This window comes from Xiphophorus maculatus, chromosome 1 (assembly GCF_002775205.1).
Source record: "Xiphophorus maculatus strain JP 163 A chromosome 1, X_maculatus-5.0-male, whole genome shotgun sequence".
NCBI lineage: Eukaryota > Metazoa > Chordata > Actinopteri > Cyprinodontiformes > Poeciliidae > Xiphophorus > Xiphophorus maculatus.
The window spans coordinates 28095457-28110934 of NC_036443.1; the positions used below are offsets into that span (position 1 = coordinate 28095457).

Genomic DNA, 15478 nt, shown 5'->3' on the forward strand with positions numbered 1-15478 from the left:
TGATTTAGCTATCTGGTCTGGGAAATGATGTGTTTTAAAAAAAAAAAAAGGCACAGAGGTGCCAGGATTAACCTGGAGGCATGACAAGAAGCCTAAAGATGGAGCTAAATTCTTACTGGATTTTTTAGTAGGTTGATAAAGTAATGGGCCACGTAGACAAAACCATGTACCATCTGCAATGTCTTGCCCCACTTAATTTTTGTCTTTCAAATGAGGAGATAATGAAAAGGAAAATCAAGGGATGCACAAGATGAAATGCAAAAAGACAACAAGAGACAGGCGAGGAGGATGCCTCACCGGCTCATCTGAATAATCAAATATGGATAAGAACAAGCTCTGTCAGTGATGACAAATGTACTGAAGGACAATGCATTCTTTATTTAAAAAAAAAACAAACTCTTGCGGCACACAATCTGTATTCTTTTTCTTCTGATGAAGCTAACTGTGGCTCTGTTTGAAGGACTTCATGTCTGTTGTTGCATCTTCCTGTTCCAGGAAAAAACAAACTTTGTTTTACTGGAAATAGTTGCTGGTTATCTCTCTTCCATGTGGAGGCCATTAGGTCAATTATGAAGGGCCTCAGCCATGATTGAGAGTTTTGGGCAGGATGACGCATGCATGCTGGAGGAGGGGGATGGGCTCTGGATGCCTTTCCTTTCCCTGCCAGCAATAATGGGCAGCTGTCACACTTAACTGGTGCAAGAGTTATATTATTTATAATTTTGCATCTTAAAAGTTAATAATCAATATGAGATTTGGTCAGTGTGGGGTTTTTGAGTAGTTTTTCTTGTAAAGTGAGGCCAGGGAGGTTTGTGCTTTAACTAAATGTCTATGTATGGTCGCCCTCTAGAGGTGAGTTTGTTTAATGTTGCATCTCTTCCAGGATCCTGCTTCCTGCGAACTGACCAGCTGGATGGAGAGACAGACTGGAAACTGCGCCTCCCAGTGGCCTGCACGCAGAGGCTGCCAACTGCCGCAGTGAGTGAGAAGAACACTGGAGAAAAAGTCGAGGATTATGGCTTTGTTTAGTCTCGTCCATTCCTAGCTGATGAACACAGGACTGATTGTGAATCCAGATTGTTTTCTCAGTGCAGCAGCGGGTCTGTCATTACGACAAGAGTGGTCATTTGGGTAAAGAGTAGGGTGGCTGGCACTTCAAAGGACTCCATAACTAAAAGACCGGACTCACCTCAGGCCTTTACTTACAGGAAGGTTTTCAGTGTTTGACTCAAGATTTTTCAATTCTGAAAATAGTCAAGGCAAGCTTGGTTTTGGTGGGTTGCAGGTAATTCTAGAATCAGATGATTTTATAGACATTTTCATTTAGATATAACTGGCAGCTGTGGCCTGATGGTGCTTACTCACATCATGATATCTTGAAGGTGATAATGATCACTTCTGATCATATTGTAAAAGGCTAATTAGCGTTGCTGGAAATTGAAGACATTTTGTTGTTTGATCAAGTCAGTACATAGTGTTTAGAAAGATACGGTGGACATTTTGCTATTTTTTTTGTCTGCATGTCATTAAGCAAGTTTTGGAGGCGTGTAAAATTGAAAATCAGACACACAACAATCTGTCTTCAGATGTTAAGCCTTCTTTGTTTCCTCGCAGGACCTTCTTCAGATCAGATCATATGTATATGCAGAAGAACCAAACATTGATATTCATAACTTTATTGGAACTTTCACCAGGGTAAGTCTGTTCTTAATGACCTGCTGTGTGTTTGTTTACTTGATTGCGATTATATTAGTCACTCTAACAATTTTAATTTTACCTCTTTTCACCAAATGGATCAATAAACATTTTGTAACTTGACAGACATAGTTCCATCCTTTAGTAAACTCCAGTGGTGGGCACTGTTAGCTAAACTAACTTTAAAGCACTAATCACAAACATTAGTTCCGCTAATGTAAAATTTTTGTACAAACACTGTATTTAGCAGAATCTAATGCTAAAGCGTAAATTCAACCATGTTGATATCCAGCATTGTGTCAATGACACAATATGTGTTACAACAGAGTGTATCAGACTCATTAGGATTAAATTTATTACTGCACATCTTACCTTTAGAGTTCGAGCTTTAGGAAGTGATTTTTTTTTAACAGATCAGACGTTGTAAATTAATGCTTTAAAATTAATTTAGTGAAGTGCACTTAACATTTTCAAAGTTAGCAAAAACTCTACAGTGCTAAATGAAAAATCTGCTCCAATATTAGTTCATTAGCAGGTCAGCAGACGTGATCTCAGTACTGGTAAACTCACATCTTGCTCCTACTGATAATGTTTTTTATCCTGAGCAGCCTGCTGAAGTGTTATGCTAATTCTAGCTTGTTATGCTTTGTTTTGATACGAGTTATTAATAGTTCTACTCAAAATATATTTGGTTGGAGTTAATTTTGTGCAGACAACACTTAAAGATAAAGGTATTGTCCTACTTCATAAAACTTAAAAATATCTGCTTCTGTCTGGTCACATGACACAAAAACACAGGGAGCTGCAGCAGTCAATACACACTTTCAGAGAGGAATATATGGGCATTGAGTTGAGTCTGGGGTTTTAAAAAAATCTTAGTAAAACTTTGTTACAGTTTAGTTGGATTATAAAAGTAGAATAGGATTTTATTTGTTATTTTAATTCCATTTGTTATCTATTTTTGTTATTTTTTGTGAGCCATAAATTAGAGTAAAAAAGAGCATTACTGAAGATGTTTTTTAAGCTCTGTGTTTTCTATTTTAGAATGACTTGAGTGTTCCCTCACCATTTTTTGCTGAACTTTTCCAGGAAGATGGCGACCCCCCAGTTAACGAAAGCCTCAGCATTGAGAACACCCTGTGGGCCAGCACAGTTGTTGCTTCTGGTAAATGTCTGACTCATATTACACCAATAAAACTGTTTTTCAGGAAATTAACTTGCTACTTCTGGGACCGTTGATCTGATATTTTGTGAAAAATTAGTGAGACAGCTTTGTTCATTTATAAATTGCTCAGTGAAACTTAAGTAGAATTGTTAAATAAAAGTGTTTTTTTTCTCTCCTGCAGGAGAGTAAATCCTCCTTAACCCGCTTTAACATGTGTTACCCATTAAGCAATTGGAAATCTGACTTTCTTCATTTTAGAAAAGTCTATTCATGTCAGGATTATGGGTCTGGAAAACATCTTTCTGACATATTATGGTTGACGCTGGAGCTTTAGTCTACTGACCTGAGGCACTTTTTGGCCTTTTTGTCTCCCCTCACCCCAGGCACGGTGGTGGGGGTTGTGATTTACACAGGCAAGGAGCTGCGGAGCGTCATGAACACCTCCAACCCGCGACACAAGGTACAGTAGGGTGCCCTAAGTGGAGTATGACTTGAGAACAACTTATAAATCTTACTGATATTCTGACTGTCAATTAGGACTTACTTAGAACTTCATTTAGGGTTTTGCAGAAGTATTCACACCCCTTGAGCTTGTCCTCACATTGCAACCACAAACAGTCTTAAAACTTATCATGCCTCTTTCACTTCACAACAATGCTAAACTTGCTTTAATCTATGAAGTAAAATAAAGTTTGTGGTTGTAATGTGTCAAAACAGTAACAGAATTTCAGGATTATGCATACCTTTGCAAAACACTGCTTTGCAGATGCACAACATTTTTTTATGATCTTTAAGGTTTGTTTCTTTTTCTCCTGTCAGGTGGGTTTGTTTGACCTGGAGGTGAACTGTTTGACCAAGATCTTGTTTGGGGCACTGGTCGTTGTGTCACTGGTCATGGTGGCCCTTCAGCACTTCGCTGGCCGTTGGTACCTCCAGATCTTCCGCTTCTTACTCCTCTTCTCCCACATTGTACCCATCAGGTCCAAAATAATATTATCTGAAATATTCTTTGGGTAATTTAGTTGTTTTATAATAAGCTTATCATCCCTTTTTTCTTTTTTATTTAATACAGTTTGCGCGTTAACCTGGACATGGGAAAGATGGTTTTCAGCTGGATGATCAAGAAAGACTCCAAGATCCCAGGGACGGTGGTGAGGGCCAGCACCATACCGGAGCAGCTCGGACGCATCTCCTACCTGCTTACTGACAAAACAGGTTCCACTGCACTGCATACTCTTTGTTCTCTCAGCAAAAGATTTACTGGGGCCAACAAGTCGAGCTGTAGAATGGGAGCTTATGGTAAATGAGTTTAGTGTTTTCCTTCCCTGGGGGCGATGCTCTGTGGTGGGGTTTCTGCTACCTATTGAAACCTTAAACCATAAAACAAGACCCCAAAGTCTCTCATCCATACACACATTTACAGCCCAGCAGCCTTTACCGCTGCACTTCCTCAGGCGTGAGGTGTTGTACGTCAGATTTACAGCCCTCATGGCCAATAAAATGATCGGCCATTTCCACATCCAGAGCACGATTAGGCCAGCAGGGTCCACGGGTCAGGCTAATGTATGTGCATGGCCCCTCAAGTCTTTTTGATATACTGGCAGAAAATGCTTTTAAAGTAAGCGTGAGGATTCAGAGGTTGTGTGTCGTGTCAAGGGCTTCTGGCTTTCAGTTACCACATGTCAACTGCAAAATCTGCTTCAGATAACTTGTTTGTAAATCTAAAACCATCAAAAGTATTTGCTCTTTTGCCAAAATCCCAGGGATCAATTTGACTTGGCTTCCGGTGTGGAAATGCTTTTTTTGTTAGAGTTCCTACACAGTCGAGATAGGCATGAAAAACCAGTTAAGAATAGAAAATTGTTTAGGTTTCAACAGCAATGTCTGTTCCATTTTCTAAAAGTTGCATTATTTATCTTTCTTGTGCCACATTAGGGTTTAAATTTAACATTTCAGACAAAAGAATTTTGTTTTTTAAGTTTTAGATTGCTCAGGTGACAAAGCATTAAAGCAAGTATTTATATTTTTACAAATACAAGAAAGGTATCAGAGCTCACAAAGTTTATTTGAAAGAATATGATGCTTGAATTTGAGACGTTCAAGCATCATATATTTTGATTCGGAAATTATCTAGATTAGATTAAGCGCTCTAAAAAGCTGTGATATAGTCCTTTAACACATTGTTGAATCAGAATCCGACTTCAGTGTTGTGTTTTCTTATAATTTTTAAAATGACCAGATTAAAAAAACTCAAAAATAACCCAGTTTAAGGTTCATACTTTGTAAAATGTAAATATGAAATGTAGAATTCTTGGTCTGGAAATGTAAAGTAGAAAACATGTACAAACTCTGTTCTTTTCTTTTTATCAGGCACCCTTACCCAAAATGAAATGGTGTTCAGGCGTCTCCATCTTGGAACCGTGGCTTATGGGATGGACTCGATGGATGAAGTACAGAGCCATGTGTTCAGCGCTTACACACAGGTAAGAAAACACAGAAACTAAAAAATAAAAAGTCACGAACAGGTTGGGAAAGGACGAGGAAAAAAAAAACATGGAGCATTGTGGAGAGGAACTTTTGAGTTTGGGATTATTGTTTGGTTGAATGCTTCCTAATCTCATATGACACTCTTTGTCCTCTTGACACCAGAGGTTAGTGAAGCAGGAAACAGGATCAGCCCACAAGCGTAGCGCTGACAGGACTTCTTTAATGACACCATCATTAACCCTTGGAGCGCACAGTCTTCTAAAAATAGCAGCGTCACAATGCAAAAGCAAATCATTCATATGTACTCTGCACATCTGGTTATGTTTATGGATCGCTATCAAAACAGCGACTGAAAGATCCTTACTCTTCTTGGTCTTCTTTTAGAAAATCCTTGACAGGAAATTAAGACTCCATCTTCAAGAGAAGGTTTATACAAAAATGTATAGGGTCACTGGAAAAAAATCCTCTTTTGTAGGGTTTAACTAGTTTCTTTATGCCCTTGTTTTAAAACTTCTAGTAAGACTTAAGTGAAAATTCTGACTTTAATCTTCTGAGAAAATCTGAATTCTGAGAAAAATAATCTGAATTCTGATATAAAACTAAGAAATCTGAGAAAGGTTAGAACTCTGAGGAAAAAAAGAGCAGAATTCTGAGATTAAAGTCAGAATTGTGAGTCAGAATTATTTTTTTTGAGTAACTCTAATCCTTTTCTATGAAAACTGTTTACTTCATACCCTTATCTTGAAATTTCTATAAAGACTTTTTGATAATTTCCAATGCAACAGTGTTGACCATCTATGACAGTCCCATTGGCACTCCAACTTATTTTCACAATCAAACAGCCGGAAACCTTGCTTTTAATTTTACAACAGACTTATTTTGTTATTTTAATAACGGTGCGTTCTGCATTTGTCCCCAGCCGACCCATGACCTTCCAGCCTCCAGGGCTCCTGCAGCCACCAAGGTCCGAAAGACCATCAGCAGCAGAGTTCACGAGGCTGTGAAAGCCATCGCCCTGGTGCACAACGTGACGCCAGTGTACGAAGCCAACGGTGTGACGGACCAGGCTGAGGCAGAGCAGCACTACGAAGACACATGCAGGGTCTACCAGGCGTCCAGCCCAGACGAGGTACAGTCTGCTTCCTACTGCTGCACTGAGAAAATTCTGTTTTTGCCCCCTCTCTTCATTAAGAAGGGGGAATTTTTTTTTATTTTAATTTTTTTACCGTGAAATCAAGCTGTTAGCGCTATAAAATCATAGCTCTAAAAGAAAAAATGTAACACACTGTAACTTGAGGCAAAGATCTAAGGCAATTTTTCCAAAATGTGTAAAACACAATTCACTTACCACAAATATTTTGCTAATTATTCTGCACAATACATGAAGAACACTTTACAGTGGGCCCCCTTCGCAGTTCAGTATTTATGAATATTTTCAGTGGAATATAATTTAAAAAATTTTGAAGAAAATTTGTTTCTGTATTGTTTTGTAACACATATCTAAAATATTCGGAAGGAAATGCACAATACTGTGTAAAGCAGGTTTGCTTTACACAGTATTAGCTGGTGTTTGCAAATTTCCAATTTCAATTTCCTCTGCGCTAACTGGCTATACCTCCAAGAGCGGAGATAAGGGACACAGTGAATGCTATCTTCTTTGGTAGTTCTTTGGTTCATGACAGTTTCCGCTGCGCATGTTAAGGCATATTTGTTGTTTTCACCATTAAAATAGGCAGTTCTGATATTTTTTTATAGGGTCTCAAGTACTTCTGGATTTCAGCTATTTTAGTCAGGTTAGTCAAGTCTTTTTGAATAGCACATTTCTTCAACAAGGCGGTTCAAAGCGCTTTACACCACAAAAAATAATACAGTAACCAATCATGAAACAAGCAATAAACATTACATTTTGTCAAATGCCATGATCAAAATTAAGAAATTATATCAATCATAACAGTCAACAGTTATTATGAATCAAAGGCAGTTACAAACAGATGGGTTTTTAGTCTTAATTTAAAGGAACTCAGTGTTTCAACCGTTTTTCAGTTTTCTGGAAGTTTGTTCCAGATTTCTGGATGTTGTTGTTTGGTTCTGGGGGATACAGAGCAAACCAGAACCAGAAGACCTGAGTGGTCTGGAAGGTTGATGATACATGAAGCCTATTCTCTGAGCTACAGGGAGCTAGTGTAAGGACCTTAGAACTGCTTAATGCTCTTTATCTTTCTGGTTATAGTCAGAAGGCCTGCAGCAGTGTTTTGGATCAGCTGTAGCTGTCTGATTTGCAGTAATTAATGTAACTATAGATAAACACATGAATGAGTTTCTCTAGATCTTCTTTAATCCTGGAAATGTTCTTCAGGTGATAGAAGGCCGACTTTGTAATTATCTTTATGTGGTTCTAAGATTCATCACTACTCAAAGATTTTGTTCCTGATCTCCAGTTTCTATCTTTGATAATTGAATCCGCATGTTGACTCTGAATCATTCCTTTTTAGGTCCAAAGATAATAACTCCCACTTACTTCTTGACATTCTTGAAATGTTTCAATGTGAGATTATGCCACCGTAATAAAAGATTTGTTTATTATTTATCTTGTTATACGTTGCTACCAGGATGGTTAGTAATTGTGGAGTTTTTGTTATTTATAGAGTAATCAGATTTATATGCACTGATAATTCAAGATGTGTTGTGTGTGATTCATGTCAGCATGGAGTCAGCATTGCAGTTTCCTTTGCCACTGATTAAAAAAACAATCCCAGCCATCTGGTTTTTGAGTCAGGCTGACTAGTTTGAATGATTTTAAGGTCCAGCTAGAAGCAAACAGCTAACCTCAATGTTGGAGGTGCCTTTGTGGCGGATGCAAAATCCAAGAATACTCCCACGGCCAGTATTTGTAGACTATGACTAAGCAGATATCTTCATAACTCCCTGGACGACCAGTCTTGTGTTAGTCAGAGCTGAGCTGACGTTAAAGTCCCGCTGGCCAGGCCTCGTTTGACTTCCTGACACACATTTGCAGTAAAAATACTCTTGAAACAATTTGTTTTTTTTGTTTTTTAGTGTCATAACATGAAAACCAGAAACCACCTGCTCTTCACTCGTCTGTATCTGCTTATCGTCGGCCATTTTTCCTGCCAGAGGACTGACGGTGACTTGGATGTGCCATTTGGCGGCTGGCCTGATAGTTATTGTGAAACATATTTCCCCTCACCCCCCCTTTTCATGCTGCCGTTGTATTAATGGATGATGTCGTGTCCTTCAGAAAGAATTGAGCAAAACTAATGTTTTCTCTTCATAAATGGACATCAGTCAATAACCTTAAGTGCTGAAAAGGATTGCATTATTGATTGATTCTTTCAGTGCTCACAGTTCTTTGTCCAAAAATGAATTTAATTGCTTTTCATCAGACTTAAAAAAATAGAATATAGGTTGACATAAGGTCTTTATTATGTCAACATAATAAACTCAGATTTTTAAACCTCTGCTCAGGTTTAAAAATCTGAGCAGAGGTTAATGATCAGTTTCTCTCCATTCTGTCTTATTTATAATATAATAAACTAAATCATCAGCTGATGGATAATAAATGCAGCAAATTCATCTTTCTGTTATGTACTAAATCTATTATTTGAAAGCTTTTTCACTGTGGTGTTGGTAGGTGTCGCTGGTGCAGTGGACAGAGAGTGTTGGGCTGACTCTGGTGGGAAGAGACCAATCCTCCATGCAACTACGGACCCCTACTGGTCAAATTCTGAGCTTCACCATCCTCCAGATATTTCCCTTCACCTACGAGAGCAAAAGAATGGGGATTATAGTGCGAGTGAGTGTGAAGATGATATCGATATTGCTGTTAATTTTACTTTATGATGTTACTGTAGGAGAATGTTATGTATTTTGTTGTTATTTAAAAGAGGAAAAACAAAGTAAAATTTTGTTCTTAAACAGAGAAAACTAAAATATGTTATTTATTTAAAACAATAACAAGAACAACAATGATGATGTCAAGTGTTTTCACTTGACAAAAAGAAATATTGTTTAATCTGTTAAAATTTAACTTCGCAGAGTCGCAAGTAAGAAATGAAACAATTATAGAAAAACCATCAGTTCACTGATAAGTAAAAAATGTAACAATTTTTATGTGTAAGTAGTGTTAAAAATATAGAGTCTTGTACTTTAGAATGTTCTAAGTCTGAATAGGGACTAGCAAAAACAAAACAAAAATTTGTACAAAGTGAAGGGCTCTTCTTGTGAATTTATTTTATTTGGGGTTTTATTCATAATACATTATTATTTTACTTTTTTCCATTTAGCATGTTCAATTTAATTCATTTCTTAGGAAACCATAATCACAATCTGGTCAACACTAAATGAGCTCAGGACTATCTACACAGTCCACTGTCACATCCTGAAATGTAACAGGAAGTTGTAATACTGAAGGAGGAAATAATACGTCTTCTACGTAACATCAGCTGTGAGCTCTTTGAAAATAGGGTCATCTGAGTCCATCTTTTTGCTGTTTTTTTGTTTGTTTGTTTGTTTGTTTTTGTAAAACAAATGCTGTGCTGGTGTCAGTGAAAGCTACAACAGTCAGCCACTATTTCACTGGCACTGTTAGCGGGTCTCACTGATTCCTCATATGTAAGAAAGAATGACTTGATGTACCTGTAAGTAAAGGTAAGCAGTTGAAAGTTGTAGACGACAAACATCGCCACAGTTGTTTTGCTGAACATATTTCAAACATCCTTGAAAAAATTAATACATTTACCTACATTTTTATTGTTTTTAAATTTCATTTTGATCTGCAGTATTTATTTTCAACATACAAATGAGAATTATATGGAATATAATTACTCCTAAATAGCAGACAGTAACTAGACTTCATTTGATGTTTAGTCTAAGTATATCTAAATTTCTAGGCATACAGTACAGACCAAAAGTTTGGACACACTTTCTCATTAAATTCAATGAGAAAGTGTGTCCAAAATTTTGGTCTGTACTCAATACAGACCAAAAGAAAAAAAAAAGCATACTAGAACTTTCTATCAGCCTGGCCCTGTTTTTAAAATAAACGTTGGCATATGTGATCAAACTGACTGGAGCTGGAGTCCAGTAACCTGTCCTGACCTGTCCTGTGTCGTTACATATCAACATGACATGTGTGCGTGCAGGGGTGTGTGTGTGTGTGTGTGTGCATTAAGGGCCCCTGTTGATGTACGCTACTGGAACAGACACACAACTGTGTGTCCAAACTTTTGGTCTGTACTGTATATTGAATGATATTGAATCACAGTGTATGTGGGACAATGTACTTTACATAAGGAGATACTTATATGTATGTGTGTTTGCATTGAGTTGTATTCAACCTGATAAATGACATTTACGTGTTTTAAACGTAAAGCTCTAGTGGTTGTTGTAATTTGAAAGCATTTCAAATTCAGAAACAAAAAGTATCTTTCCTAGTTTTATGCTAAATAAAAGTTATTAGCTGTAGCCTAAACCATTTTTGTCCCTGGAAAAAAAATAGAAAGAAAAACATTGTGGAATTTAAAGAATCAAAGTTCCCTAATTTTTATCTTTAGAAAAAAAAAGCATACTAGAATACTAGAGCTTTCTATCAGCCTGGCCCTGTTTTTAAAAGAAACGTTGGCATATGTGATCAAACTGACTGGAGCTGGAGTCCAGTAACCTGTCCTGAACGGTCCTGTGTCGTTACATATCAACATGACATGTGTGCGTGCAGGGGTGTGTGTGTGTGTGTGTGTGCGCATTAAGGGCCCCTGTTGATGTACGCTACTGGAACAGACACACGTTAACATGTAAAAATTAATTTGGCCAAAATATACAGACAAATTGCTATGAGGAACTTTTATTTTACTTTTATGATTAGAAACAGATTTCTAAATCAAGTTTTCAGAGCCACAGACTGCAGACCCTGTCTGCACTAGACATTACTGTGGCTATGAATAATGAGAAACTGAAAAATATGTAAATTTGTGAGTGTCTCTTTGCTAGTCCACATCCTCACTATATTTCCAAGGGATTGCTTTCAAAACCTTCTAGTTTTCCCTTTGCCCTCCCCCTAATTTTCAAAGCAGTTGGGACACCCTGCCCTTTAGAAAAATATTGTTACAGGCTAAGGATTCAATTTCTTCTTCTGTCTGCAAATAAAAAACCTAATAAATGACAGGTCGATTGGCTTTTTTATTATTATTTTTGATGTCAAAATAGTAGGTTGTTGGCTGTTGTTTTGAAGCTAATTGCTACTTGACACAGGGCCAGAATATAAAAACAGAATAACAGAAGCGTTTTGTCTGAGAAAATTTTCACCTTTTGTCCTGTGACTCACTCTGGTGACTAACATCATTTTTGTTGGCTGATATCTCACTCAGGAAGCCTGAAAGTTTTAAACTTGACTTGATTTCCTGATAAAAGTGAATCCATCACAATTACCAAATACATCCTGCATTTCCAAACAGCACAGACTTCCAGAGCTCACGTTGCTCAGGAAAACGTGTCCTGCAAAAATCAAGTCTTTATTCACTGGTTTTCAGGACGAATCGACAGGAGAGATAACTTTCTACATGAAGGGTGCTGATGTGGTGATGGCAGGCATTGTGCAGTACAACGACTGGCTGGAAGAGGAGGTAAATGTCCTTTTTTATTTTTTGAGTATTCATGACAGACATGGTGTTATTTTTGCTAGAAAGTCCTCTTACACTGAGAGAGGCTTTGTAAGTTGCTGAACCCAAATGTTCTCGTCTGCTTTTCCTAGTGTGGAAACATGGCGAGGGAAGGCCTGAGGGTCCTTGTGGTCTCCAAGAAGTCGCTGACGGAGGAACAGTATCAGGATTTTGAGGTAAGCATACACTTATAAGATTAAACCACAGCGAGGCAGAGCCGGGGGTTGGGTCTCCGAGGAACTTTCTGCTGAAAGACGAAGGATTTGTTTGACCCAAGTCGAAGGAAGCCTGCAGAGCTTTAAGTCAGTGCTCCAGAAAACTTAAGTGCTCCAGGCACATCAGCTGACGGACACTACAGATACAGATTGATATTTTGCCCTGACAAGTAAAGCCTCTAAATGTCAAAGTGTGTTATTTGGTAATCAGACTAACCTCTGACCCCTATTGGAGCCGCATCCACTCCGTCCTCCCACACAAGCACACTCACACATACACAGGGCTCCTCTCATTGTTTCAGCAGGGCAAGGCCGGGCCTTCTCCCCTGCAGTCCTTAGCCCCAGGCACATTTCTGAAGAGCATAATTGAGTGAGCAGAGCTGGTGGGCAGCAGTGAGTCACCATCTGAGTCACACACAGAGTTTGTGTTCCTCTATGAGTCATGGCCAGATTGTTTTTGCTTTATTTCACTTGCAATTTGCCCTGAAGCTGGAGCGTTAAAGATGGGCGTTGACCGATTGATCATGTCTGCTTCGAGTGTATGGATTTGGTGCACTGCAGTTTTCACAATTATGCGACGGCAAGTTCAAAAATGTACATTTCTGCTGTAAATATGTTTGCTATTAGCATTAAGGAAGGGGGGTCAGTTTGCACACACACATAATAGTGGGGTTCCTGTTCTGTCTGGAAAAGTTTCACATTTTATTAAAGGATTCTCTAAATCTGGATCAGATTCATGTATGGAATTAATTCCCTACTACATTTAAATGGTAGACAGCCTGTACTTGTAAAGCATTTTATCAAGTCAGAGGACTCCAAAGCACTTTGCACTACATTCATTCAACCATCTATCACTTTGCTGGTCCATCCATCCATGGATTTGTCTATTCCTTTCTTCATTCATCATCAATTTGTCTGTTTATCATCCATCACTTTATCTGTCCATCCATTCCTTTGTCTGTCCATCTACTCATCCGTCCATCCTTTGTCCATCTATCCAGGCTTCCCTTTGTCTGTCTGTTGCTCCATTCAAGCCATCTATCCATCCATCAAATTTTTTTGTCCATCCGTCTATCTGTCCATCCATCCATCATCTTTTTGTTCAATCGTCCGGCCGTCTATTTGTCCACCCATCCAACCATGCGTCCTTTTCCTTTCCTTTGTATATCTGGCATGTTTGCTCTTACAGAAACAGGAGCAATACTCTTCTTTTTAATTCTCTCTCAAACATCAAATACAGTTTTGTTCTTTTTTTTCCTGCTGGTCTGTGATGCTGATAGCATCAAAGCTTATCAACATCTTCTGACTTTTCCTGTTTCTCCGCCTCATTGGCAAAACTAAAGAGGGTCCCAGTGGCTCCTCTCCAAACACACTTACAATGTTAGTAAAGGTTTAAACTTATAGTAGCAGCTACTGTTTTGATTCTCAGCCAAGGTTGTTGAGGTGGTCCCCTGCAAGGGAGGGAGGTGGCAAAGTGTGGGTGTATGTGTGTCTGAAACTTTGCTGTGCAAAGTTGTTTGTCAATGTGGGAAAATCAAAATAGCTCAATTTATTATGGTTTTGATGCAAACAAGTATCTTCAAAGTATAATTTTGTTGTATAGACTAAGTAAAGACATCAATTATCTTGCATTCTCTACATATGTATAATGTCAAAACACCTGACTAAGTTATCTGTCGTCATGGTGATAGTTTATTTTTCTCTTCATTCTTTTGAACCCTTTTTGTTGCAGACTAACATTTCCTCTTCCTTTTCTTTGTCTTTAACAATATTATACTCTTCTCACTGCTTGCAATGAATCACACATTTTTTTTGTTTGTGTTTTTAGATCCACCCACTTGTGATAGCTCCATTGTTTGTGCTTCTCCCCAGGCGCGGTACGTCCAGGCCAAACTCAGTGTTCATGACCGCTCCCTGAAAGTAGCCACGGTGATCGAGAGCCTGGAGATGGAGATGGAGTTGTTGTGTCTGACCGGGGTGGAGGACCAGCTCCAGGCCGACGTCAGACCCACCCTGGAGATCCTCCGCAACGCAGGAATCAGGGTGTGTGGGGCTTTTCAGCTTACAGTGGTATTAAAGCATCGCCATGAAAAGCAGAGAAGCAGTCATTTGATTTGCATTTTAACTGGTTGCCTCCATAAATTTTCAGTGAATTGAATTATATTGTTTTTACCATTAGTTTGAATTATTTCAATGAATTCAAAACAAATGTGTTTTTGAAACACAGCAAGAAGACAATTCGCAGTGCTTTACATGATGAAAATAAAAATATTAATGACGTAATAAAGGAACGCAAAGTCGTACTACAGACTAAAATTAAAATCCTTTCAACTAATATTATAAATGGAACAAAAGCAGCTCTAAACAAAGGGAGTTTTTTCCTTGAGAAACTCAGAGTTTCAGCAGTTTTGCAGTTTTATAGAAGTTTGTTCCAGAATACATTAGAGGAGTATAAAAACTGAATGTTGCTTATCCAGGTTTAATTCTGATTTTAAACATTACGCCAGCTTACTTGTTATAGTCAAGTTCAGCATACTTGAACTGGATTATCTAAATAGTTCTTTGTCATATGAATAAAGCATAATTAATGCTTATTTTCTTATCAGTCACTTTAAGATTTTGCAATCTTTTTGTAATTAAAATTTTTTAATTTTTTTTCACTGATTTGTGGGGTTATTTTAGAAATATTTGCAAGGAATTTTGCAATCTTTTTTCTTCTTTAAACCCCTTCCAAATTCTACATAGAGAGGAAAAAAGATGAAAAGAATAAAAAGACTGATTGGACACAAAAGCATTTTTATCCTTTAGATAATATCAGTCACAGATTATAAATTTGACATCAAGTAAGGCAGAGGCAGCAGTATAGTAGAAGTAAGAAATACCGCTACCTGCAGATGGGAGTTAACAGTCAATTAAAGCCAAGATTTTTTACAGATTTTGCGGCAAATTTGCGATAAACACACAATTATGCATTAGCATGAAAAAATGTGAGCATCTATTTATTTGTGCATGAACTTCTGCAATCAGGGAATGGCGAAAAACTGGAGGAACTGACTTCAGTTTCAGTAATTGGATTTTTTGAAACGCACTTAACTTAGATAACAAAAAATTCTGATTTTGTCACTTTTTGCTGTAGCTATAATGAATTTAAGCTATATAATATATATATTTTGATCCTATTCTGTAGTTTGTATTTATCTAATCGTATCAGTGATTATTATGTGATCTGTTCAACCATCAGG

At 37.8% G+C, this 15478-nt stretch overlaps 1 protein-coding gene across 1 annotated transcript in view; it reads left to right on the forward strand.

Annotated features, from left to right (window-relative positions):
• The window catches only part of atp9a (ATPase phospholipid transporting 9A (putative)), a 39495-nt gene that overhangs the window by 9305 nt on the left and 14712 nt on the right, over positions 1 to 15478 (forward strand). The window contains exons 7-18 of the mRNA XM_023337480.1: positions 884 to 978; positions 1615 to 1695; positions 2785 to 2860; positions 3244 to 3320; positions 3680 to 3840; positions 3933 to 4075; positions 5231 to 5343; positions 6267 to 6476; positions 9000 to 9161; positions 11893 to 11985; positions 12114 to 12197; positions 14109 to 14279. Of these exons, the coding sequence (XP_023193248.1) occupies positions 884 to 978; positions 1615 to 1695; positions 2785 to 2860; positions 3244 to 3320; positions 3680 to 3840; positions 3933 to 4075; positions 5231 to 5343; positions 6267 to 6476; positions 9000 to 9161; positions 11893 to 11985; positions 12114 to 12197; positions 14109 to 14279 (1466 nt within the window). The remainder of the gene's footprint in view (positions 1 to 883; positions 979 to 1614; positions 1696 to 2784; positions 2861 to 3243; positions 3321 to 3679; positions 3841 to 3932; positions 4076 to 5230; positions 5344 to 6266; positions 6477 to 8999; positions 9162 to 11892; positions 11986 to 12113; positions 12198 to 14108; positions 14280 to 15478) is intronic.